A 25,217-nucleotide genomic window follows, 5' to 3' on the forward strand; every position below is an offset into this window, starting at 1 on the left:
ATATGCCTGTTCAACTTAATGAGATAATACTGTTTTCCAGAGTGGCAGTACCAACTTACATGCCAAGAGTAACAGATACAAGTTCCCGTTGTCATAATCTCTCCAATGTGTGGTATTTTCTTTTCCCTTTATTATTATTTTTTCAATTAAAATATAGTTGATTTACAATGCTGTGTTAGTTTCTGGCACACGACAAAGTGATTCGGATATAAACATTCTTTTTCATATTCTTTCCCATTATGGTTTATTACAGGATACTGAATATGGCTCCCTGTGCTATTTAGGGTAGTAGGACCTTGTTGTTTCATACACAGTAGTTTGTATCACCTAATCCCAGACTCCTAATTTATCCCTTCCCCGTTTGCAGACTTTTACATTTGGTGGCTAGGAAACTATTTCTTTATGGTCTCAATATGCGATTCCGGACCACTAATAAGGTTAGACATTTTTTCATCTTTATGGGCCATTTGTTTTTTTGTGAAATACTTGTGTTTTTTGCCCATTTCTCTCCTGAGTTGTTTTCTGCTGTTGTTGCTCTGATTTGCACTCAGGTGTTTTTTTATTTTTTTTTTAAACAGTTATGTATATATTGAGATTATCTGTGTCTTGTTCCAGGGTAGGCTTATTTTTTCACTCCGTGGCAGGTTCTGGTAAATAAAATCTCAATGCAGCCGCATTATTTATATTTTAGGTAATGGCTTGCACATTCTCTCTTGTTTACAAAATCCTTCCCTTCCCCAAGGTTATAAAAATATCCTTCTATACTGTCTTCCAAGATTTATAGTTTTAACTGTAATCCAGTAAATCTTTAATACACTTGGGACTTGGCCTTTTTTTTTTCCCCCTTTATGAAGAATTACTGAAGCCCCATTTAATTAAATAACCCATCCTCCTCCCCACTGGTCTTCAATGACTACCTTTTAAGAAACTGGATTCCCACACATGAGTGGGTCAGTTTCTGAGCTCTTCATTCTTGTCCATTCATCTACTTAAAACCTCTGTGTCAGCTCCATGCTGTTTTATTCACTCACAGTATTTTCTACTAAAGTTTTCTACTTTGGCAATGCTAGCTCCTCTCATGCATTTTTTAGGAATACCTTGGATAGCTTTGGTCCTTTGCTCTTCCATTTATATGTTAGGATCAGCTTGACAAGTACCACTGGGTTATTTTTATTGGAATTGCTTTAACCTATTAATACATCTGGAAAAAGAGTTGAGACCTAAATGATCATCTTACACAGTCTCTCCATTTATCTGGGTCAACAAAGGTGCTTTTAATAAATTATCATTTTCGGAGAGTTCCCATTGTGGCTCAGCAGTTAGTGAACCCAACTAGTATCCATGAGGCCACAGGTTCGATCCCTGGCCTTGCTCAGTGGGTTAAGGATCCGGCACTGCCATGAGCTGTGGTGTAGGTTGCAGACAGCTCAGATCCCAAGTTGCTGTGGCTGTAGAATAGGCCGGCAGCTGCAGCTCTGATTTGAACCCTAGCCTGGGTACTTCTATATGCTGCAGATGTGGCCCTAAAAAAGACAAAAAAATTAAAAAATAAATAATCATTTTCTCACTAAAAGGCTTATACACCTTTTATTAAGATATTTAGGTACTTTATAACTTTTTTGTTCCTACTGTAAATTCTATTTCTTACATTTTAAAAATTTAAAATCAATAATTACTGCTTATGACTGACTACTGCATGATGATGTAATTGACATTTACATACTGATTTTGTTCCAGCAACCTTGATGAACGCCTAAGTCTTGTAATTTGCCTTGTATTCTTTGGATTTTCATAGGCAATCTTAATAGATGAGTCACATTAATTGATTTCCTAGTATTAACCAATTTGCATTCCTGAGATAAATCCAATTTCACCATCATTTGTTATACTTTAAATATGTTAGACTTGGTTTGGAAGAAATGTTTTTCTTATTGGAGGGTGCGAGGGGATATAATGCCTATCAGATCAAATTTATTAGCTGTGCTATTTAAATCTTCTATACCCTTAATGATTATAATGATTCTGTCTTCTGCAAGATCTTTTTTTATCTTTTTATGACCTCACTGAGGTATATGGAAGTTCCCAAGCCAGGGATTGAATCCGAGCCACAGGTGCAACCTAACGCCACAGCTGTAGTGACTCCAGATCCTTTAACCCACTGTGCCGAGCAGTGTTCGAACCCATGCCTCCACAGAGATCCAAGATCCTGAGTTGCTACAGCTGGATTCTTAACCCACCATGCCATGGTGTGAACTCCGGCATTCTCTATTAAGGTATGAAAGTGCCTCTTATATTGGTAGATTAATCTACTTCTCCTTGTAGCTGTGGCCTTTTCTTTTTATATTTTGAGGTATATTATTAGTGACTTAGGTGAGTAATCAAGAAGTTTAGAACTGTTATATCTATCTGGCAAATTTAAGTCCATTGTCATATGTGGTGTGGGGAGAGGATTTTTAGTATGAATACAGGGAAACTGAGGTTCAGAAAAAAAACCTACCCAAGAACATACAACTAGCTAAGAGACTTAAGCTTTAGCTCCGAGATCCTATGTATGATATTCTTTCTACTATATCATGTTGTTTAAAATTCAAAATGTTTTAAAATTTTAGATTTTTGAGAAACAGGCCAACAGCGAAAATAAATTAAACACACATAAAGAACTGACTCTAGTAGAAAAAAAAATTTTTTTTAATTGCTAAGAGAAGGAGGAGAATTTAAATAGCTCTCTACTTGGCTGGGGAAAAAAGCTGAAGGAAAATATCAGGTGATTTAAATGCAGAGAAAAAGCAAAGAAAAAGTCGCTGAATCTTACTGTGTATGGTAATCAAAAAGGAGATAACACTACAACACAGCTCAGGCTACAAAAAAGACAAGGATAAGAACGGGCATTTTGAGAATGCTTGCAAAGAGAAAGCAAGAAAAACTAAAACTGTAAAGTAAGACTACAAAAAATCTAGGGGATGTAATCAAGAAAACACATAGGGTTATTTTTAAAAAGCACAATATAATCAATGCAAAAAAACCCAAGTCAGAAAGTTTTGATTAAAGGTCCACAATACACCAGTGTTTAAAAAAAGAAAAAAAAATATACACACACATATATGCATATATACTATACATATATATAGAATATGTACCTACATATATGTTGTACACACACACGTGTATATATACTATACACATATATAGAATATGTACCTACATATATACAGTACACACACACACACACACACACAGAGTTTTGTTAATCACTGGTACAGAGGTTAAGACGCACACTCGCCCTGTGGGCAAACTGACCGTGGCAGGACATCAAGTGTGGTTAACTATTTAGGAGGCATGAATGTACTGTAGGAAAAACCCTATGTTCAGTATTATAATAAAGTTCCAGTACACCAGGTATCAACATAACAAGGCCAAGACATCTGTACAAGATTTATTTCATTAACCACAATGTTTTAGAGTGATGGTATACACCCTAATACAGAAGGAGTGATTCAAAATCCATTTAAAGGTCAGAGCCAAAGTCAAGTGGCTTTGAAGCCCCAGTCAACAACAGTTTTATCCACCATTTGTTTTTCTTGGATTAATCAAAGAGTTGACATACAGAACACCCTGTTCTAAGCTCCACCATGCTTCCCGCAAACAAGCACCACCACGGACCAGACTTCATTGCTTCATCCTTGCTTGGGCTACACTGGTGGGTGGCAAAAGCCTCTTGTCTGCATTTGACCTCCCATTTACTGATAAGCGTTCCTGTCTCCAGCCCAAGTTCCCCACAACATTCTATTTGAATAGTTTCTCCTGAATTGCATGGCTGTAATACTGACAAACTGGACTAATGAGGGCAATTAAATTGCTTTCTGTTTAACAAAACATACCCTTCTAAGAGAATATCCACAGTCTTATTGCATTTAGTACAGTCACGACATTGAAATGACATGTGAGAATCAATACAAAATATTTATTTTTTTCAAACCGCAGAATTCACTCCAGAGCCATGCTATAAATTTCCCAGAATTGTAAGCCATTAACATTTCTCTAAACAATGCAGTCCAACCAGAAAAAAGATAATTTCCAGTCAGCAGGGGTACAATACATATTAGGGTCCTTTAAGGATGTACCTCTGATTAGCATTTTTAAAAGATCTCCCACAGCCACTCCACCAACATAAGCAGAAACGGTACATGTACGTGTGCCACTTGGCTCTGAAAAGAGGCTTAAAATAGGGTTTCGGCCGGTGGAGATGAGAAAGTATCAATGACTTACTTAGTAAACAGTGGGGACAGAAGAGGAGGCATTTCCCTTAAAAAGAACAAGGGTCCTTTCAAATAACCTGGTGGCCAGAAACTGGGGCAAATTTCAACAAAGTAATGAAAGTAATAGGAAAGCCATTTCTCCATGAACTCCTGTGGCCTCTACTCTAACTTCTGATAAACATGAACTTCATCTTATGCAATCTTATTGAAAACAGTCGACACAAACAAAAAGGGCCTTATAAACCTCTTCTAGGGGTCAGTCAAGGGATTCATATTCTGATCTTAAATATTAAAGTCCCCTTAAGAGCCCTAAACCTGGATTAAAGTAAACATAATACTCTGAAGCTCAATGAGACACCATTTAAAAAACATCCAAACAATAACTGGATAACTAACATAAGGGTTCTGTTTTGCTTTTTAATTGTAAAGGTTTTTAATATCTTAAATTAGTGTATATTCATAAAATAATGTTCAATTATCTAATAATAGCTGCTTATTAGACAACTGAATACTAGCTCGAGGGCAATGTCTCTTGCATAAATAATCATGGAAATAATGAACTGCAATACAACAGGAAAAAACAGAAGAAAACAGAGCCAGTCTCAAAGAGAAGATGACAAAGTCTGGAAGGGTTACCCTGGGAGATTAAACACCCTTGTTTAATTAAGGGTTACCCTGGGAGATTAAACCTTCTACGATACTCCTACTAACTTTTTAACTCCAGAAACCAATCGTGTTTGCGAGATCACCAATATCTTCGCTAGCACATGTGCACAGACCATCACTGAAGTTCTCTTTTTGTGCTAAAACACTTTCAAATCCCTCGTTCCATCAGTACAGAATATTGCGAGGTGATGTATGTGCAAACTCTTCCTGAGGAATTCTTTACGTGTGCAAATTTGCAACCTGACAGAAAGCATGGCGTACAGCGAGGGGAGTGACAGCTTCATAGGGCTGTAGCGCCGGAGATGCACCTGCAGTGTTAACGACCACGGGCATCCACTCTCCACAATCACACTCACAAATCGGCTTGCATCCCATCCCCAAAGGAAGGGAGGGGAAATGCCTCAAACTTTGTAAAAGGGTCAGAAAAAAAACAGCTTTTCCACAAAATTTAATAATGCACAACTCATGCATCCAGGTTTGTGTTTCTGCTAACTCTAGCTAAAAACTAGCAGGTTAAGAGGCACAACACCAGGTCCACAGAAAACAAAGCAGGTTAAGGTGCAGCTGTGACAAGAGAGGACATGAGATGACACTGTTAACCGAAGCTTAAGGCCAACCTTAAAAATAAGCCCCACCTCTCAAAACAACCACCATCTACTGATGTTGACACGTCATCAACCCACGACAAGTGAACTGGCTTTCTCTGGAGGGTCTCGTTTGAGGCTGCACATCCACACACTGGTCAGTTCGGCCAAACCAACTGCATGTGTGGATTCACGGGACAATCAACCTGCTTTACAACTTTCTGTCTCCAACATTTTGGGGGCCCCACAAAGAGCCAGAGTTTAACTGAGGTGGAGAAACTTTACACTGTACTGGCAAGAAGAACACAAGTAAACACGAAAAGAAAATACTTTCAGGTGAACCGTGCTTAGTCAATACAAAATGGAAGCAAATCTTATTTCCTCTCATGTTGCAAACTAGGAATTTTGTTTAGCATCCCAATTAAATAAGCAAGGTCAGTATCGACTTGAAGAGTAGGTTCTTCATACTGCAATGTACCTCATGGGGCCAAGATGAGTAGTGACCCGGTCACATGCACTGGGAGAAAGTGTGTCTTCTTTCTACAGTGCTTTGCACCACAGAGTCCTCACCCAGGGTGAGCTGCAGCCACTGTGCAAAAACTGACAGAGAAACTAAATCCCACAAACTTTACTCTGTCCACTTTTTGTTATCACGTACATAATAATAAAAAGACAATATAAAATATTTCTCCATTAACTTAATAATGCAAAAAGTATCCAAAGATTTTAATGCCAATTCACATCATAATACAACGCTTTTACAGGGAAAGTTCTGTTGCTGGCCAAAGAAGCATACCTCTTCCCAGAAAAAGCATTTGGCTACATTATTAGGATACTGAAGAATTCATCCAGATTTAAAGAAACATTCCAATTTTATTCCTTTCAGAAGTATTATTAAAACTGCTCAAGAGAGAGTTCAGTTGCAGGTGTTATTTATAAGCCTGCAGAAAGCATTCCACTGAGTAAAGTAAAATCTGAACTTCATGATAAAATGGAATTCTTCCTTGATATTAGAATGTTACTGGTGTGGCAAATCAAACTGTACAGGGCACAGTGAGAGCCTGTATAAATTCTCACAGTAATTCAGTGTTTATCAACACAATCCAAGACGCTCATCACAAAGTTAAACGAGCCCAATTCAAAGTCCTCTTCAAAATCCACCAACCCTGGTTGATAAGCACTTAAAAAAATAAACCTGACAACCGTTACTTGTATTTCTGCGAATGATAATCTTACAAACAGAGGACAACTATTGGATGACACAGCTGCTCCTTAACCACACTTCTAACTCTCCTATGCAGCCTGCTTCCCCAGGAAGGACAGTGAACCAGGAGAGGCAGCTCTATGAAAACCTAGCAAATTGGAAGTGTGATAACATCCCTGATATGTCTGTCTTCATTTTTCTGCCCCTTGTTCTTCGAAGAGGTAAATATTGGTGCGGACACAGCCAAAGAGAGTCAAGCGTATGCTTAATTGGGATTTAAGCAAAACTGAGAAGAAAAAAATGTTTTTCCCTTACCACATCTATTTTTATTTGCCTTTCAAAATCAACTTAGAGTAAGTTTTAGAGTCTTTTATAAGAAGCTAAATAGCACTGTGGGTATATGAAAACAGAAAATATAGCTTTGCCAGAGCCAGAAGAGATCCTTAAAAACAGCAGTGCTACTTCTTCTTATACTCAAATATAATGTTTTAAAAAATGCAGACTGCAGACTTTTTTTTTAAGTACTTACCCATTTAAAAGGAAAAGGATCAGGAATCCCACACCATTGATTATATTCAGATTTAATAACCGTATCTGCTTCCTAGAGCATCACAGGAACCAGCTTTTACCATTTGGGTAATTCACAACAATATTAAAAAAAAAAAAAAAAAAAAAAAAAGGAGCTTTAGTGCTAAAGTACCACCCAGCCATAAACTAGCATGATGCCAACACTACAGCAGCTGTTGAGATCATGTTAGGTGACAGAGGGAATGGAAATGTCCTCTACGAGTTGGTCCCCAACATTAACAAGAATATGCCACAGTGAGGCAGGAGGAAATCTGACCCACGTGCAATACGGTTCTATTTTCCCACGTATTCAGTATCGGCTATGAAGTCACACCCGACACCTTAGTGGGTTGGTCTGGGAAACTGTAAGCTTTTTCGGGAAGCATTTGTGAGTTTGACAACATGGTCACAGAGCTGCAAAGTGCACAAAGCTCAAGGCACAGAGTAGAAAAGAGTTGTGAACTGACAGGGGTGGGGGGAGACAAGTTATATCAAAAGCAGGGTTGGCATTTTCCTCTAACAAGACCTTCTGATGCTGAACAAAAACCATCTCTTCTAAAGGGGTTTGTTTTGGTTATGGGTGAAAAATACTATGCTGAAATGATCTGCTTGATTTTAAAGCAAAAGATATCTTGATGTATGAAACCAATATGCCAAAGTGCCAAGTCCACAAATGAACAAAACAAGTGCTGTAAAAACAAACAAACAAACAAAGATTCTTCTGCTCTTATATTTTTGGAGGAAGCTGCTGATTTTGGCTGCCGGATCTCACTTAGCAATGGTCACTCTTCATGCCGCTTGTTCCTCACGGAATCTGTATATAAACTCATTAGAAGATTGTCCCATTTCAAAATCATCCCCAAGTCTAGCAGCAACAATTTTTTTGTTTTGTTTTTGTTTGTTAGGTTTTTTTTTTTTAATTACAAACCAATGTAAGAAGTCCAACATCCTCTTCCAAGAACAGCTTTGTGACGGAGCTCCTGAGTGTCTGCAGGACCTCGCTGTGCTCTGAGTACAGTCTCTGCAGCTCCAGTGTGTCCTCGTTTCCAAAAGCAGAGCACATTCAATACATTCACTATCTGTACCCTCTGGAACTTGCACATGCTGACGAGCTGTCTGAGAAAAAACATCAGAAGAGGAAAAAGTATCAAGAGCATTTGATAACCGTAGGAATCTGTTTGGTGAACACATATTTCTCACCCCTCTCCCAAGCCAAAAGGAGATCAAGGAAAAAAAAAAAAAAAAAAAAAATCACAAAACCATGTGGTTTTGAATGACGTGAAAGGGGACCGGAGCATCAGGAATCGAGTCTGGATCCTTATCGCCTTCTAGTGGAGACTGAAGAACGGGCAGCCTCTTGTCAGCTGCCTGAGAACTACCACCACCAACTGGACTTTCCAAGCTGCCACAGCTTGCAGAGCAGTCGGACCTTGACCACACCCAGTCCCCTAGGAGACCACCGTCAAGAACCCTGTGGACACCATGAAAGCCAGTGGCTGCTTTACATCCCAGACCCACCAAAGATGGTAAGGAGCATCATTACTTACTATAAGCCAGCTCATCCCCAGCTCTCTTCCGGGACTGGTCACCTCTGGGGACAGGAAAAGAGGGAGTCAACAGAGCTGACTGACATCTTCACACACCAAAGCAGGAGCAATGAATTGGTATAACTGATAATGGAAGTAGAGGGAATATTTCAAGTCTAACAACCTATTTTAAAACAAACACTAAACTTAAACCAGAGTTGAGTCACTTATAACCTGAATATTCTTACCTAAAAGGTGCTATATTTTACATATAAAAAGCTATTAAATGAAGGCAGGATTATTGATAAAGATGGTTTACTTAGGGGTCTAGAAACTGGTTCAGATTAAAATGTCTTTGATGATAAATCTGGGCTCCACTATCACCATCTCTGGTGACCTGCATATAACAGAGCAAATTTCTAATAAGAAACAGAATAATTCAAACTCTTCCCCTAAAAGCTTATGGGGCCAAAACTGTTTTTTAAAGCTTTTGAAAAATCTCAGAACCTTGGAGTTCCCGTCATGGCACAATGGAAACAAATCCGATTAGGAGCCATGAGGTTGCGGGTTTGATCCCTGGCCTCGCTCAGTGGGTTAAGGATCCAGCATTGCCATGGGCTGTGGTGTAGGTCGCAGGCAGACTTGGCTCAGATTCTGCGTTGCTGTGGCTGTGGTGTAGGCCAGCTGCTACAGCTCCAATTTGACCCCTAGCCTGGGAACCTCCATATGCCGTGGGTGCAGCCCTGAAAGGTTAAAAAAAGAAAAAGAAAAAAAAAGAAAAATCTCAGAATCTTAATGCACATGAAAGAACGTGAACTTTTACAGATGGTAACTGGTTCTTCTTCAAACACCCATAGACATTCTAGTTACACTTTAGAGATAAGAAAATAGAGGTCTGATTAAGTCCAATGCTACCTGTAATTACATCCTATTTTTGTTTCTCCACTTTTTCAGACAATAATCCATACAAATGACTAAAACGACTAGCTTTTTCTTCCTGGGTCTCTTAGCAGCATTTACACAGTTGAGCTCTCCCTTCCTGAAACACTTCTAGCTCTGCCCAACCTTCTGTCCTGGGTCACTTTTTCTGTTCCATGTATATCATGTTCTCCCTAGTCTAGGACAGTGGTCATACCAGTCCTATGACTTGAAATACTTTCCATATGCCAGTGGCTCCCAGATTTCTATCTCCAGCTCCGATTTTTCCTCCCTACACACTTCAGTTAGTAAGCCACTTGGAAGACGTCAAAATACTGCAAATTTACCACGGCCAGAACGCCCTCCACCCTCACAACTTCCTCAATCCTCCTCAATAAGTTGTACTGCCATCCACCCAATCACTCAATGAGCCACAATCCTAGCTCATCCTTGAGTTCTCTCTTTCCTTCACTTTGGGGCATTGTGTCCCCACACATTATCCAGAATCATCCACTTCTCAACTCCACGGCTACAATCCCAATCCAAGCCATTATCATCTCTCCCCGGCACCACTGTTAAGAGTCTTCTTATTAGTGCAGTCAAGAACCAGAGCAATCTTATGTAAAAGCATAAATAAGATTATTTCACGCCTCTGATTAAAGCCCTTTCAGTGGCTTTCCATTACAGTTAAAAAAAAATCAATTCAAATTCATTTTCCCAGCCCTGTGAGATATGGCCTCTGCCTAGCCCTCCACGCTCATTTTCTGCCTCTGCTCACTATTCTTAAGCTACTCTGGGCTTTCTGTCCCTTGGACAAGTCAGCACTTCTGCACTTACTATTTTCTCTGCCTGCAACCCTCTTCCCCGGAGTCAACCACAGGGCTGTCTGGGTACCAGAGAGGAGGAATTTGCCCCCCAGAGGCATTGCAGCACCCAGCTAGCTGGAACAGCCCCTCACATGCCCTGGTCACACACCCTCGATCTCACACTCTGTTTCATTTCCTTCCTAGCATTTATTATTATTTTGAAAGAATCTGTTTATACGCTTGTTATTATCTCCCAACAGCAGAGCATAAGCTCCAGAGAAAGAGGAACTCTGCCTCTCTTTGTTCACCCAGTACCTATAGCAATGTCTAGCACATAGTAGAAAATACTAAATATTTGCTGAATTAACAAATTAGTGAATAATTTATAAATAGCTTCTACAGATGGATTAAAAATACAAGCTCGAGTAATTGTTTCACGCTTTTGCTTTATTTTCTAGATTAACCAAAGTTTCCCACTCTCCTTCTCTGGTTATGCTCAAGACCAGGACGGAAGCCTCTTGCTGGGCTGGGTAAGGAGGCCTAATGGCTGGCAGGAAGAGAACACACCAAATGGCCTCTGAAGGGTTTTCTCTAGGCTGAGCATTTAGAGAAAAACATACAGAACATTTAGTGAGAGCTGGCTTTAGGCAGCCTAAAGAGCTCTACACAGATCGCCCGAAGGCCACTTTGTAAACACTCCACTGTTAGCACAGTGTCTAGCCAAAGCCAGTGAGGATCTTAGACTAGTATCATCACAGGAGCATTCCCCAAATGTTAATGAAACGAGTATGTTCATGCTGATTAAAAAGGAAGCAAGAGGATGGATCTTATATCTAGAAGATATTATATCAGCCTCTATAGACAGCCTTCATTGCCATTCCCCAATTTAAAAAAAAAAAAAAAAAAAAGAACATGCAAAAATAACAAGGTTCTATTTTGGTCCAGAAATCCAGGTAACAATCACTTAGCAAAAACAGTTCACTTGCTCTTTAAAAGCTATTTAGTGCCTGCTTCGAAGAGGCCCTCAGACTGGTTTCATGAGGACGGTCCACCTCAAGGCCTGCGTGTTAGGAGTTCCCAAATGAGCCCATCCTCCATGATGTTATCTTTGACAAGAACGGACACCAGCCTGCCCCCCCATAATCAATTCAATTATGCAGGTAACACATAAAAAGAAAACGTTGTTCTCAGCTTGTATGCTACTTCCAGCTTTGAAGTAAGTCCACACTGTATTTCCATGCACCTAAAGATGTTTCACATAAACTCCAGCTGAAATGAGAATCTGTCCACTAACTGCAAAAGAGGATCTATTTCGCTACATTCACATAGCATTTCAAAACACTCCAAAGACTTTCTCTGTGCCATCCCCAGTACATTCTGTGTGTGCTACTTATTCAGGACTCCCTCCATCATGTAAATGGAACACAGCTCTAAATGAAAAAATAGCTTGCAAAGCTGAACAGGAATTACGTGACTGGCTAGACACAAACCATGAACTGACTGCTCATCTCAGGAGAGCCAGTAACAGAATTTTTGTTAGGTAGTTTATACCATATTTTTGCATCAGTGGACATCATTTCCATCTCTTCCAAAAAAAATAATGAGCAAAGGCAGCATCCGGTTTGGCAAGGCAGAACAGAGAAGGTCCACACACAAGAGCTGGAAGCACAGGCAGACCTTCCCTCAGCTGCTAAGTGTATGGTGTCTGCACACCTTTCTGATCCTCCTGCTGATCCAGCCCAAGAGTGAGATGGAGAGTCCAGAATGTCAATTAAAGCAGTGCCTACTCTGCACAAAGCACCTGCCAGAATAAGTCATGAGGCAGACTTTAATCCTCACAGTAAATGCATAGTAAATTGGCCCAATTCAGTTTGTAAAATAAAACGTTTTCACTTATCACCTTTTGGAAGACCATCATTTAAATTCCATATGAGGAATTTCCGTTGTGGTGCATGGAAACAAATCTAAATAGGAACCATAGGTTGTGGGTTCAATCCCTGGCCTCGCTCAGTGGATTAAGGATCCGGCGTTGCTGTGAGCTATTGTGCAGGTCACAGACACGGCTTGGATCTGGCATTGCTCTGGCCATAGCTCCAATCCCACCCCTAGCCTGTGAATCTCCATATGACATGGGTGAGGCCCTAAAAAGCAAAAAAAAAAAAAAAAAAAAAAAAAATCCATCCCATTTTGAAATAAAATAATTTTTAAAAATTCAATAAATTCCATATGAAAGAATTCTACTAAGAGAAACAAAAATTCCCTTAACACGGAAAATCCACTGCATTTCCCTGAATATGACTGACTTGGCCTTAGCAGAATAGCGCCTAGTTAGTCCTTCATGTTCAAAGGCAATGTTACATGAGACAATTTACGGAGTCAGTGCCTCATCTCAGCTCAAGGAAGTTTTCCATAAGAGCCACCACACCAAAGAGTCTGCATCCTGTTCTCTTATTCCAGTTCCAAAATCAGATTAGGAAAAGATCTCCAGTCGTGCTTAAAGAGTTCTACACACTGTGCTGGAAGGTGAATTCAGGCTGTTGAGAGAGAAATCTATAAGAGCTCTCCCTACACTGATTCACAGAAATAAAGAAGGCTGTTTACTTGTTAAAGGCATCAATAAGCTCATCTCTAAAATTAAAATACTCAAATAAAACATGAATAAAAGCATAAACGACTCCAAAATTATGGTGAGCCTAGGAAAAACACATAAAAGGTATTACTCACTTCATTCTGCATCTACTTAAAAACATTTAAGGAAAAACTTTTAACTATAATGCAAAATGCATAAGCCATAAAAAAAAAAAAACTGATAAAGTTAGCTACGTAAAATAAAAAACTTTTGCATGACCTAAAATAAAACAGAAAGGCCACCATAAGGAAAGTCAAGACAAAACTGTCTCATCTTGGGCAAACAATCTCTTCACTACAGAAAGAGCTCCTAGAAATGAAAAAAAGACTAAGAATCAAATAGAAAAATGAGCCAAAAAACCACCAAAAACAGGCAATTTACAGGGTAAGAAATACAAACATACAAAAACATGCTCAGCCTCACTGACAGTAAGAGAAACACAAATTAGGAGTTCCCACTGCGGCACAGGTTAAGAATCCAACTGAAGCAGCTCAGGTTGCTGTGCAGATGAGGGTTCAATGCCCAGCCTGGTGAGGTGGGTTAAAAGATTCAGTGTTGCTGCAACTTGGATTCAATCCCTGGCCTGGAAATTTCCATATGCCACAGGTGTGGCCATAAAAAAAAAAAAAAAAAGATAGAGAGAGAGAGAGAGAAAGGGAGAAGAACACAAATGAAACCAACTCTGAGTAGTTCTTTTTCACCTGCCAGACTGACAAAAGTGGAACAAACATACTCCATAGGCAAGGCTACAAAGAAAGGCACTTTTAAGCTTTGCCAGTTGATATACAAAATGGCACAATTCCCTATGGAGAATAATTTGGCAATATTAATCAAAATTATCACTACATTTACTCTTAACCTAGCAATCTAACTTAAGGGAATTAACTCTCCAAACATACTGACAACAGGTACAAAATTATGCATGCAGCATTCTCTGTAACAGCAGAAGACTGGAAATAATTCAATTCAGGTTGCCATCTACAGAGGACTGGTTAAAGAAGTTACAGTATATCTACACAACAGAATGTGCAGGAAAGGAATAAAAATAAGAACATACACTGTCTTTGCTTATATCTGTATAAGCACTGCAGGGAATCATAAGAAACTAATAAATACTAGAGAAATGCAAATCAAAACTACAATGAGGTACATCACCTCACACAGGTCAGAATGGCCATCTAAAAAGTCTACAAATAACAAATGCTGCAGCAGGTGTGGAAAAAAGGAACCCTCCTATACTGTTGGTGGGAATGTAAAGTGGTGCAACCACTATAGAAAATGTTATGGAGGATCCTCAGAAAACTAAAAATAGTACTACCATATGATCCAGCAATCCCACTCCTGGGTATACATGTTGACAAAACTGTAATTCAAAAAGATAAATGCACCTCTATGTTCATAGCAGCATTATTCACAATAGCCAAGACATGAGAACAACCTAAATGTCCATCACCAGATGAATGGATAAATGGATAAAGAAGATGTGGTACATATACACAATGGAATATTACTCAGCCATAAAAAAGACTGAAATAATGCCATTTGCAGCAACATGGATGGACCCTGAGATTATCATACTATGTGAAGTTAGAAAGAGAAAGACAAATACCATATGATATCAGTTATACGTAGACTCTAAAATACAACACAAATGAATGTGTCTACAAAACAGAAAGTCTCACAGATAAAGAAAACAGACTTGTGGTTGCTAAGGGGAAAAAGGGGTGAGGGAGGGAAGGACTGGGGTTTGGGATTAGCAGATGCAAACTATTACATAAACAACAGGGTCCTACTGCACAGCACATGGAACTACAACTCAATACCCTGTGATAAACCATAATGGAAAAGAATATGAAAAAGATGTGTGTGTGCATGTGCGTGTGTGTAAAAAGTGAGTAACTTTGCTGCACAGCAGAAATTAACACGACATTGTAAATCAACTCAACTTCATTTTTTTTTTTTTTTTTTTTGTCTTTTTGCTATTTCTTGGGCCACTCCTGCGGCATATGGAGGCTCCCAGGCTAGGGGTCTAATCGGAGCTGTGGCCGCCAGCCTACGCCAGAGCCACAGCAACGCAGGATCCGAGCCGCGTCTGCAACCTACACCACAGCTCATGGCAACGCCGGATCGTTAACCCACTGAGCAAGGGCAGGGACCGAACCCACAACCTCATGGTTCCTAGTCGGATTCGTTAACCACTGCGCCATGACGGGAACTCCTCAACTTCAATTTTTAAAAAATTGTTTAAAAAGAAACTACTAAAAATGCTTACCTAATGGCTGAGAGCAGATGGAGACAGGTGAGAATAAGACTTTTCAGTGTGTATTTTTGTATCATTTTTTAAAAACCATATAAATATACATCAGCTTTTCAAAAAGGAGTAAGTAAAACTACTATGGCATTAAATGGCCTCATTCTGTGTATGAAAATAACACCAGTTAGAACTATTACGACTGATGTCAAGAAACACTTGATCATTGGGTGTCAGGGAGAAGAACTGGCTGGATTCTATCTAGAATCTCCCACTGGCCTTTTCTTCCTCTAGCTTGCCACAGGAAAGGAAGGGTTACCAGGCCTGTCTACACAGCTTCCCCATGATGGCTCACGGAGCTTTTCTAGTGTGAGCTGCCACCGAGGGGGTAATGACCAGTGCATTATTCAGTGCCCCTGTACCACATGAATACAGATGTCACCAGGACAAAAAGGGGATAAACGCCAATCTGTGGGTCAATAAAGAACAAATTATCTGCCTTCTGTCCTAACCTGTGCTGAAACTAGAAACTTAGAAAAAGTGACCTTGTATCAAGACTGGTACTATGAGACAGAGCTTGACCTCAGAACCTAGAGAAGAGTCTCCATCCCCTGCCCTAGCCAGGAGCCAACTCACAACTGTGCCTCTATGAGGAACTCAGGGGTTTTCCTCTCCACTACTTTCTTCCTTTAATGTGAGGGATTCAAGTAAAAGAAGATACATGAAGTGCTAAGAAGAGGGTAAGGATTATGAAAATATAAAGTACTACTGTATCTTCATGATCTGGTGACATAAAGGCTGTTTTATCATACACAGTTGAAAATATGCACTTTGAGAGATTTTCCAGGAGAAAGCCAATGATACTGAATTCAAATTTTAGAAAAATTAGCAGTGTTTCTATCAAAACCAAAAGAGGCAAATTTTGTGAACATATGTAAGTGATATTCTACTTTTTAAAGAAGAAACAACTAGAATTTAGGAGAAAAGTGAAAATATGAACAACAGAATTTAAACCCTCTTTACCAGTTAGTCAAAAGACGAGTCATTTGCTAGTTTAGTCATAAAAGTACATTAAAACTGGTCATGGCATTTCTACAAGGTTTACAAATGTGCAGAACAATCTGGAAGAGCTCCTAGAGATGACCAGCCCAACTGCCCACCCACAGAAAAGCCCTGTCTTCAAAATCCACCGAAGCAAAGGGCAACTTCCATAAAATCAAGGTCCAGCTCCAACATTTCCACACACCGCTCTCCCAGAAGCACAGCCTTGACTCTTGGACAGCATCTGCCATTCTAGGAACCCCAGCATCCCTCCCCAGCCAAGCCAAACTGACCTAAGGAAATGGACATATTTTGTCACCAAAGGAAAAGAAAACTTGCCTTGTAAAACCATTCTGTATAAGTTCTCTTTGAAGTTTCTGATCTTGAGCAGCATATTCAGAAAGTTCAGATTCCACCGCCCGGGGGAGAATGTTTGGAATAAATTTAGAAAATAGAGTCGGAGCCATCTGAACCCACTCTGTGAGGGAAGGAAAAGATTCATTAAGTAAACCATATAGGCAAATTAAGTTAAATAGAAAAGTTTTTTCTCAAAAAATAAGAACAGGAGTTCCCATTGTGGCTCAGCGGTTAGCGAACCCAACTGGTATCAATGAGGGCAGGTTCAATCCCTGGCCTCGCTCAGTGGGTTGGGGATCTGGCGTTGCTATGCACTGTGGTGTAGACTTCAGATGCAGCTTGGATCCCACATTGCTGTGGCTGTGGTGTAGGCTGGCAGCTGCAGCTCCAACTGGACCTCCAGCCTGGGAACCTCCACATGCTGCAGGTGCAGCCCTAAAAAGATCAAAAACAAACAAAAAGAATAAGAATAAATACTAAACCAAACTTAAAATGGGGAAAAAAATTAGTGCACTCTCTCCCAATAAAAGAGGTTAAATTTCCTTTCTACATAGAATTTACAGAAAGTGAATATTTTTACATTTTGCTGATTTCACAAAATTTAATGAAAATTGTTAGAGCTAAATATGGAAGAAAACATGAGCGAAATAAAGATTTCTGAGTGGGAGGGAACATGGAGGGAAAAAGTTTGGTGGAAAGTACTTAGCTCTCTAAACATTAATTAAGACAAGTACATGTGGTAATCAGCAGACATAAAAAAAAGAAATACCACAAAAATGAGGAGAGGGTGAGAGAGAGAACTGGTAAGTACTTTTAAAATATAAACCTACTTTGACCCATCCTGAATTATAGCAAATTAAACATACATAACAACAAAAGAAAAGAGAATTAAATGGTTATCAAAATAGTAAAATGATAAAAGATCAAGCAAATAATCTATAGAAAAATAAATGTTCACCCATCAAAATAAGACAAAGAGAAGTCTAAGGAAAAAATTTGCAACAGACATGACAAAGATGAATTAGTATCTTTATTATAAAGCATTTTAACAAATCAGTAAGACTTGATAAATGGGTTAAAGACAGGAATGAATAATTTACAAGAAAAAAATAAACAGAATAGCTTTGTTAATATTCAGAAAAACTCAAGCTAAAGCAAACATACACTCTTCCCCCCACTCAATGAACACTAAGTACAAATAATAACGACCACCCGTATGCCCTTTGGGATTCTTTTGATTCAGCCCTTTCAAATTTCCCCTTTTGAAAACATCTTGTCTAGATACACTTCAAAAACCATAAAATGTTTCAATGCTCTATTTAATCCAGCAAGCTCACTTTAAAAATTGTAATCTAAATAAATAATTCTAAATCTGAAGAAAAAATGCATTTAATGCTATGCAATGTTGGGTCATTGCTAAGTTAAAAAAAAAATGTCCAACAATAACAGAGACAGGGTAAAAAAGGGGGGGGACGTAAAGACCACTAAGACCAATCCACTCACCCCTTATACAAACTCATGTCAAAATGTTCTCAACAGTGTCTCTCCTAGCTCAGCTCAAATATGGCCTTAGAAAGAGTCTCAATTCAGTGTCCTGGGGAACCACTCAAGCATCAATCAGAGCTGGCAAGGAGTCAAAGTAGTTTGACATTTTATGGAACTTTAGGGAACCATTACAATAAAGATGAAGAAACAAAGAAAAATGTGTACATTAACTAAAGGAGGGTAGGATGAGATGGCAGGAAGTACACCTAGACTAAGCTTCTAAAGACTGAAGAGGAACACATATAAAATGGTAACTGTTATCAGAATCTCCAAGGATTAGGGCCCAGGAATCTACGATTTAAAACTTTTAGGGATGATTCAGATGCACCCATTATATAAAAATCAGCACTCAAGAACTACTGCAAAACGGACTTCCTATTGCAGCTCAGCAGATTGAGGACCCAACATTGTCTTTGTGAGGATGTGGGTTCAATTCCTGGCCTTGTTCAGTGGGTTACGTATCTGGTGTTGCTGCAAGCTGTGGTGTAGGTCACAGATGTGGCTCAGATCTGGTGTTGTGGTGCAGGCCAGTAGGTGCAGCTCCAATTTGACTCCTAGTCCAGGAACTTCCAAATGCTGCATGTGCAGCTATGAAAAGAAAAAAGAAAGAAAACAAAGTACTACAATGAAAGAAAGATTAACATTTAAAATTCAACTTTTAAAATATTTTAACTTTAATCTTTCAGGTGAATAAAGTGCTTTAACAAACCAGGAACACAATGGGTACTGGCAAGACAAGTAAATGTCAAAATACGTTTAATAGTATCTCAGAAAATACTGGGGCAACAGAAGGTTAGTCTATGATAAAATTCACCTTTTCAAAAGGACAATTCCAAATACAGAATTCTCCTCACAAGTAGTATGAAACCTATTACAAGTGCTCAAACCTGGATAAAATAGCATTTAGATAAACATGTACCTATAAGTTTTTCGACCCTTAGTCACTAGTTTTACTCTACAATTTTGTTATTTATGATAAAAGCCAGAGCTGATAAGACTACCCACTTGGGAGGCAGAATTTAGAAATTTGTCATACTGCACTTGGGTATCTTCCAAAATAAAACAATCATTCATAACCCAGCACTGAAAAAAAATTCATGAGCCACTTTCAACACATTCTGTAATATGCTATTCAAAATTCTAAGAAATTACAGACTAATGGGAATCACTGATGTGGAACAAAAAAGAGAAAAATGATTGAAAAGAAATGAAGAGAGTCTCAGAGAACTCTGGGACAAGGTTAAACACGCAAATATCAGTATTACAGAGGTGCCAGAAGGAGGAGAGAGAAAGGGACAGAAAAAATATTTAGAGATAAAAGCTGAAAACTTCCCTAACATGGAAAAGGAACAACTCATTCAAATCTAGGAAGCACAACGAGTACCATATAAAATAAACCCAAGGAGGAATACCTGAGACACATATTAATCAAACTGACCAAAATTAAAGATGAGAAAATCTTGAAAGCAGCTAGGGAAAAGAAACAAATAACATACAAGGGAACCCCAATAAGGTTATGGCAGATCTTTCAGCAGAATCTCTGCAGGCCAAGGGAGTGGCACAATATACTTAACGTGATGAAAGGAAAAAACCTCAACCAAGATTACTCTACCCATCAAGGCTCTCATTCAGATTTGAAGGAGAAATCAAAAGCTAAGAGAATTCAGCAACACTAAGCCAGCTTCGCAACAAAAACTAAAGGAACTTCTCTAGGCAGAAAAGAAAAGGCCACAACCAGAAACAAAAATACCACAAATGACAAGGCTCACCAGTACAGGCAGGTATACAGTAAAGGGAGGAAATCATCCACACACAAATATGCTATCAAAATCAGAAATCATGAGAAGAGGAGGGTACAAATGCAGGACACTGGAGATGCACTTGCAATTAAGAGACCAACAATGTAAAACAATCTTGTATAGACTCCTATATCAAAACTTCAGGGTAACTGAAAACCAAAACTCTACAATTGGTACACACACAAATAAGAAAAATCAACTCCAATACAACACTAAAGATAGTCATCAAACCAGGAGAGGAGAGAACAAGAGAAGAAGGGAAGAAAAAAGAGCAACAAAAACAAATCCAAAGCAATTAATAAAATGGCAATAAGAACATACATATCAATAATTACCTTAAATGTTAATGGACTAAACGCCCCAACCAGAAGACAAACACTGGCTGAATGGATACAAAAACAGGATCCACATATATGCTATCTTCCAGAGACCCATTTCACTTCTAGGGACACATACAAATTCAAAGTGAGAGGATGGAAGAAAATATTCCATGCGAACAGGAATCAAAAGAAAGCTGGAACAGCAATACTCATATCAGATAAAATATACCTTAAAATAAAGAATATTATAAGAGACAAGGAAGGACATTACATAATGATCAAAGGATCAATCCAAGAAGAAGATATAACAATTGCGAATATATATGCACCAACATAGGATCACCTCAATATATAAGGCAACTGCTAACAACCTTAAAAGGAGAAATTGACAGTAACACAATAATAGTGGGGGACTTTTAACACCCTGCTTACAGCAATGGACAGATCATCCAGATAGAAAATCAACAAGCAAACACAGGTCCTAAATGAAGCATAAGACCAGATGGACTTAATATTTTATAGGATATTCCATTCAAAAGCAGCAGAATACACATTCTTCTCAAGTGCACACGGGCCATTCTCTAGGACTGATCACATTCTGGGCCATAAATCAAGCCTCGGTAACTTTAAGAAAATTGAAATCACATCAAGCATCTTTTCTGACCACAATGCTACAAGACTGGAAATCAACAAGAAAAAAACTGAAAAAAACACAAACACGTGGAGTCTAAACAACATGCTACTAAACAACCAATAGATCACTGAAGATATCAAAGAGGAAATTTAATACCTAAAAGCAAATGACAATGAAAATACAATACTCCAAAACCTATGGGATGCAACAAAAGCAGTCCAAAGAGGGAAGTTTATAGCAATACAAGCCTACCTCAAGAAACAAGAAAAAGCTCAAATAAACAACCTAACTATTACCTAAAGGAGCCAGAGACAGAAGAACAGACAGGACGTAAAGTTAGTAGAAGGAAAGAAATCATAAAGATCAGAGCAGAAATCAATGAAGAAAACCACAGAAAACATCAATGAAACGAAAAGCTGGTTCTTTGAAAAGATCAACAAAATTGATAAACCCCTAGTCAGACTTATCAAGAAAAAAAGAGAGAGGACTCAATCAATAAAATTAGAAATGAAAAAGGAGAAGTAACAACGGACATCATAGAAATACAAAGGATCATAAGAGACTACTATATGCAACTATATGCCAATAAAATGGAAAACCTAGAAGAAATGGAAAATTCTTAGAAAAGTACAATCTTCCAAGACTAAACCAAGACGACATAGAAAAGATGAATGGACCCATCACAAGAACTGAAATTGAAACTGTGATTAAAAAACTTCCAACAAGCAAAAGTCCAGGACCAGATGGCTTCACAGGCGAATTCTATCAAACATTTAGAGAAGAGCTAACATCTCTCCTTCTGAAACTATTTCAAAAAATTGCAGAGGAAGGGATACTCCCAAACTCATTCTATGAGGCCACCATCACCCTGGTACCAAAACCAGACAAAGACTCCACAAAAAAAGAAAACTATAGGCCAATTTCACTGATGAACATCGATGCAAAAATCCTCAACAAAATCCTAGCAAACTACATCCAACAATACATTAAAAGGATTAACATCATGATCAAGTGGGATTTATCCCAGGGATGCAAGGGTTCTTCAATATCCGCAAATCAATCAGTGTGATACACCACATTAACAAACTGAAGAATAAAAACCATATGAGCCTCTCAATAGACGCAGAAAAAACCTTTGACAAAATCCAACACCCATTTCTGATAAAACCCTTCAGAAAGTGGGCATAGAGGGAACCTAACTGAACATAATAAAGGCCATATATGGCAAACCCAGAACTAACATCACTCTCAATGGTGAAAAGCTGAAAGAATTCCTGCTGAGATCAGGAACAAACAAGGATGTCTGCTCATGCCACTACTATTCAACATAGTTTTGGAAGTCCTAGCCACAGCAATCGGAGAAGAAAAAGTAATAAAAGGAATCCAAATTGGAAGAGAAGAAGTAAAACTATCACTATTTGCAGATGACATAATACCATACCTAGAAAATCCTAAAGACTCTACCTGAAAACTAAGAGCTCATCAATGAATTTGGCAAAGTCGCAGACACAAAATTAATATACAGAAATCAACGGCATTTCTATATACTAGCAACGAAAAGATCAGAAAGAGAATTAGGGAAACGATCCCATTTACAATTGTATCAAAAAAAATAAAATAAAATACTTAGGAATAAACCTACTTACAGAGACAAAAGACCTGTTCTCTGAAAACTATAAGACACTGATGAAAGAAATCAAAGATGACACAAAAAGATGGAAACTTCTTTGCAGAACAGATACTGACTCACAGATTTTGAAAACTTACGGTTTCCAAATGAGACAGGCTGGGGAGGGTGAGGGGATGCACTGGGGGTTTGGGATGGAAATGCTATAAAATTTGGTTGTGATGACAGTTGTACAACTATTAATGTAATAAAATTCATCAAGTAATTTAAAAAATTCTAAGAAACTAGGAAAAGAAATACATCGGTTCACTGGACATATGCAACGTTTCTGTTATTTTATATAATTAGTTTATAGGAATAATTTGTTCAAAAATTATGAAGACTAGAGCAAGAACCTAACTAAATTTAAGTAAATGAGTTCTCCAGAAGTCATTGTTTAAAGTAGCCTAAGAAAGTACTTCTGATCCCTAATGTCACATTTTTTAACTTTGTTTCCATTTCAGCAAGCTAAATTCTGACATATCTTCTAAATTAACTAAAAGTCAAGAGATCAATTAATTAAAATAAAATAACCACTGGATCCAGCTGGACAGTAGTAAAAACAGTTAATATTAGCTCACTTATTACATTATCAAGTATTATGTTAAGCTCGTTAGAGGACATTTTACTTCATTCAATCCTCAAATGCAGCAGCTTAGGTCGCTGCAGAGGTGCAGGTTCAAGCCCTGGCCTGGCACAGTGAGTTAAAGGTTCTGGTGTTGCCACAGCTGCAGCATAGGTTGCAGCTGAGGCTCAGACGCAATCCCTGGCCCAGAAACTTCCATATGCCATGGGTGTGGCCATTAAAAAAAAAAAAAAAGCATCCCCTCAATCTTCTGGATTGAAGAACAATTTTATTTTACCCTGAACTTCTATACTCTCTCTCTCCTATGGCTATTTTTTAACTGGGTATATAACTGTATGACGAGTTTGAGGTCCTGGCTTTCCAATAGGAAGAAAAACACAAAAACAACTTGAGATTCCTTTAAATGCACAAGGTTTTTATTCTAAGACAGTTACATTAAGATAATTTACAAACCATGCTTTTGAATACAGTGATCTTTGATTTCTGGTTCTGCTATTCTCTCTCTCTCCTCAAAATACCCTTATGAAATGACTGCCACTTACCAACACCTTAGATCCCTTTTGCAAATTATTTAACAGCCCTAATAAGACGGAACTGTGAATGTGCACATCCGTAGAATGAAGGAGAGATTCATGAAAAAAGAGACATGAGATTCAACTTTATCTAAAGTGTCTCCTACAAATTATTTCTTGCATTTTGGTTTTCACAAGTACAGTAAGATTTCCAAGTGAGTCCTGAGTTTACATTTCATAATGTAAATTAGCTATAACAATTCCAAATACCTCTAGACCTCAGAAAACACAAAGAAACAGGATCCGTTCAGACAGAGCTGGAACTGCCATAAACAAACAAGTCCAACCCCTATAAGAAGTGGTGAACGTTTACCTGGTCTGAGAGTGTATAGGCCTTTCACAATATTTGCCATAGTTGAAGGTGTGACCTGAAATGGTGTTGACTGGGCTTCTAAAAGTAAAGCTGAAAAAAAGAAAAAAACAGGTCCAAAAAATGATGTAACATTTATTGACTGTCAATGTTTCTCTTTCTATCACCATTTCTCACAAAGACTGAAGGCTAAACAAGGGCAAGAAAAGAACAGCCTAAGAGGACAACAAACCAAGTGTTTATAGACTATAAAGATTCCTTTTTTTTTTTTTTCAATCCAGTGCAGGAGAGGTTCAATTTAACAAGTAAATATGTTCAGGGCTGCTGAAACACTAACAGAAATGATTCAATTCACAGAGGTTCTGAAAATAAAGCAAAGCTTTCTAAAAGCAATAGTGTTCATGGCACTTAGTGACAGAGCTACAAGTGCTTCCCATTAAGCTCACGATTCAAAAGAGCTGCGTTTGGGGAATGAAATGTTCTCTAACCCCCTCAACCATTTCCCCCAAATCACCAAACATGAGGCTCTTGGAATTTTTTCTGAAAGACATGTTATTAGTAATTCTAGTAACTGTGAGATCGAAGTCAGAAACTCATGTTCCTAAATGTTACAACTGCATGTACTTCTTTCTTACTAAAGGTAAGAGCAAGAGATTCCACCACTGTCTCATGCCTTCCGAGCTCAGGATTCTGGTAACCACGTGATCCTGACTAAACGTGGCAACAGAGTCAGTCTTCTTTTAGGTTATTAAAACCTTATTAAAATATTTTTAAATGGATAGGAATACTTCCTCTAGATAGCATCATTAACAGATACAAATGAATTCCATCATTTAGTGGAGTATCCACTATACTACTAACTCAAAACAGCCCATTTGTAATTTATCTCTTAAAGACCTATAATTTACTAAGCAAATATCCCAAAAGCCTGGCATAATTTTGGTCTAAGCCAGGCTTGTAAAATTATATAAGCTGTTTTC

The 25,217-nt window shown here is 38.4% G+C and overlaps 1 protein-coding gene across 1 annotated transcript in view; it reads right to left on the reverse strand.

Moving 5' to 3' along the window:
* CACUL1 (CDK2 associated cullin domain 1) overlaps positions 2,668-25,217 on the reverse strand; it is a 67,201-nt gene continuing 44,651 nt past the window's right edge. The window contains exons 6-9 of the mRNA XM_003483565.4: positions 24,241-24,330; positions 16,788-16,926; positions 8,825-8,868; positions 2,668-8,393 (exon numbers count right to left, since the gene is read on the reverse strand). Of these exons, the coding sequence (XP_003483613.3) occupies positions 8,353-8,393; positions 8,825-8,868; positions 16,788-16,926; positions 24,241-24,330 (314 nt within the window). The 3' untranslated portion in view covers positions 2,668-8,352. The remainder of the gene's footprint in view (positions 8,394-8,824; positions 8,869-16,787; positions 16,927-24,240; positions 24,331-25,217) is intronic.

This window comes from Sus scrofa, chromosome 14 (assembly GCF_000003025.6).
Source record: "Sus scrofa isolate TJ Tabasco breed Duroc chromosome 14, Sscrofa11.1, whole genome shotgun sequence".
Classification (NCBI taxonomy): Eukaryota; Metazoa; Chordata; class Mammalia; order Artiodactyla; family Suidae; genus Sus; species Sus scrofa.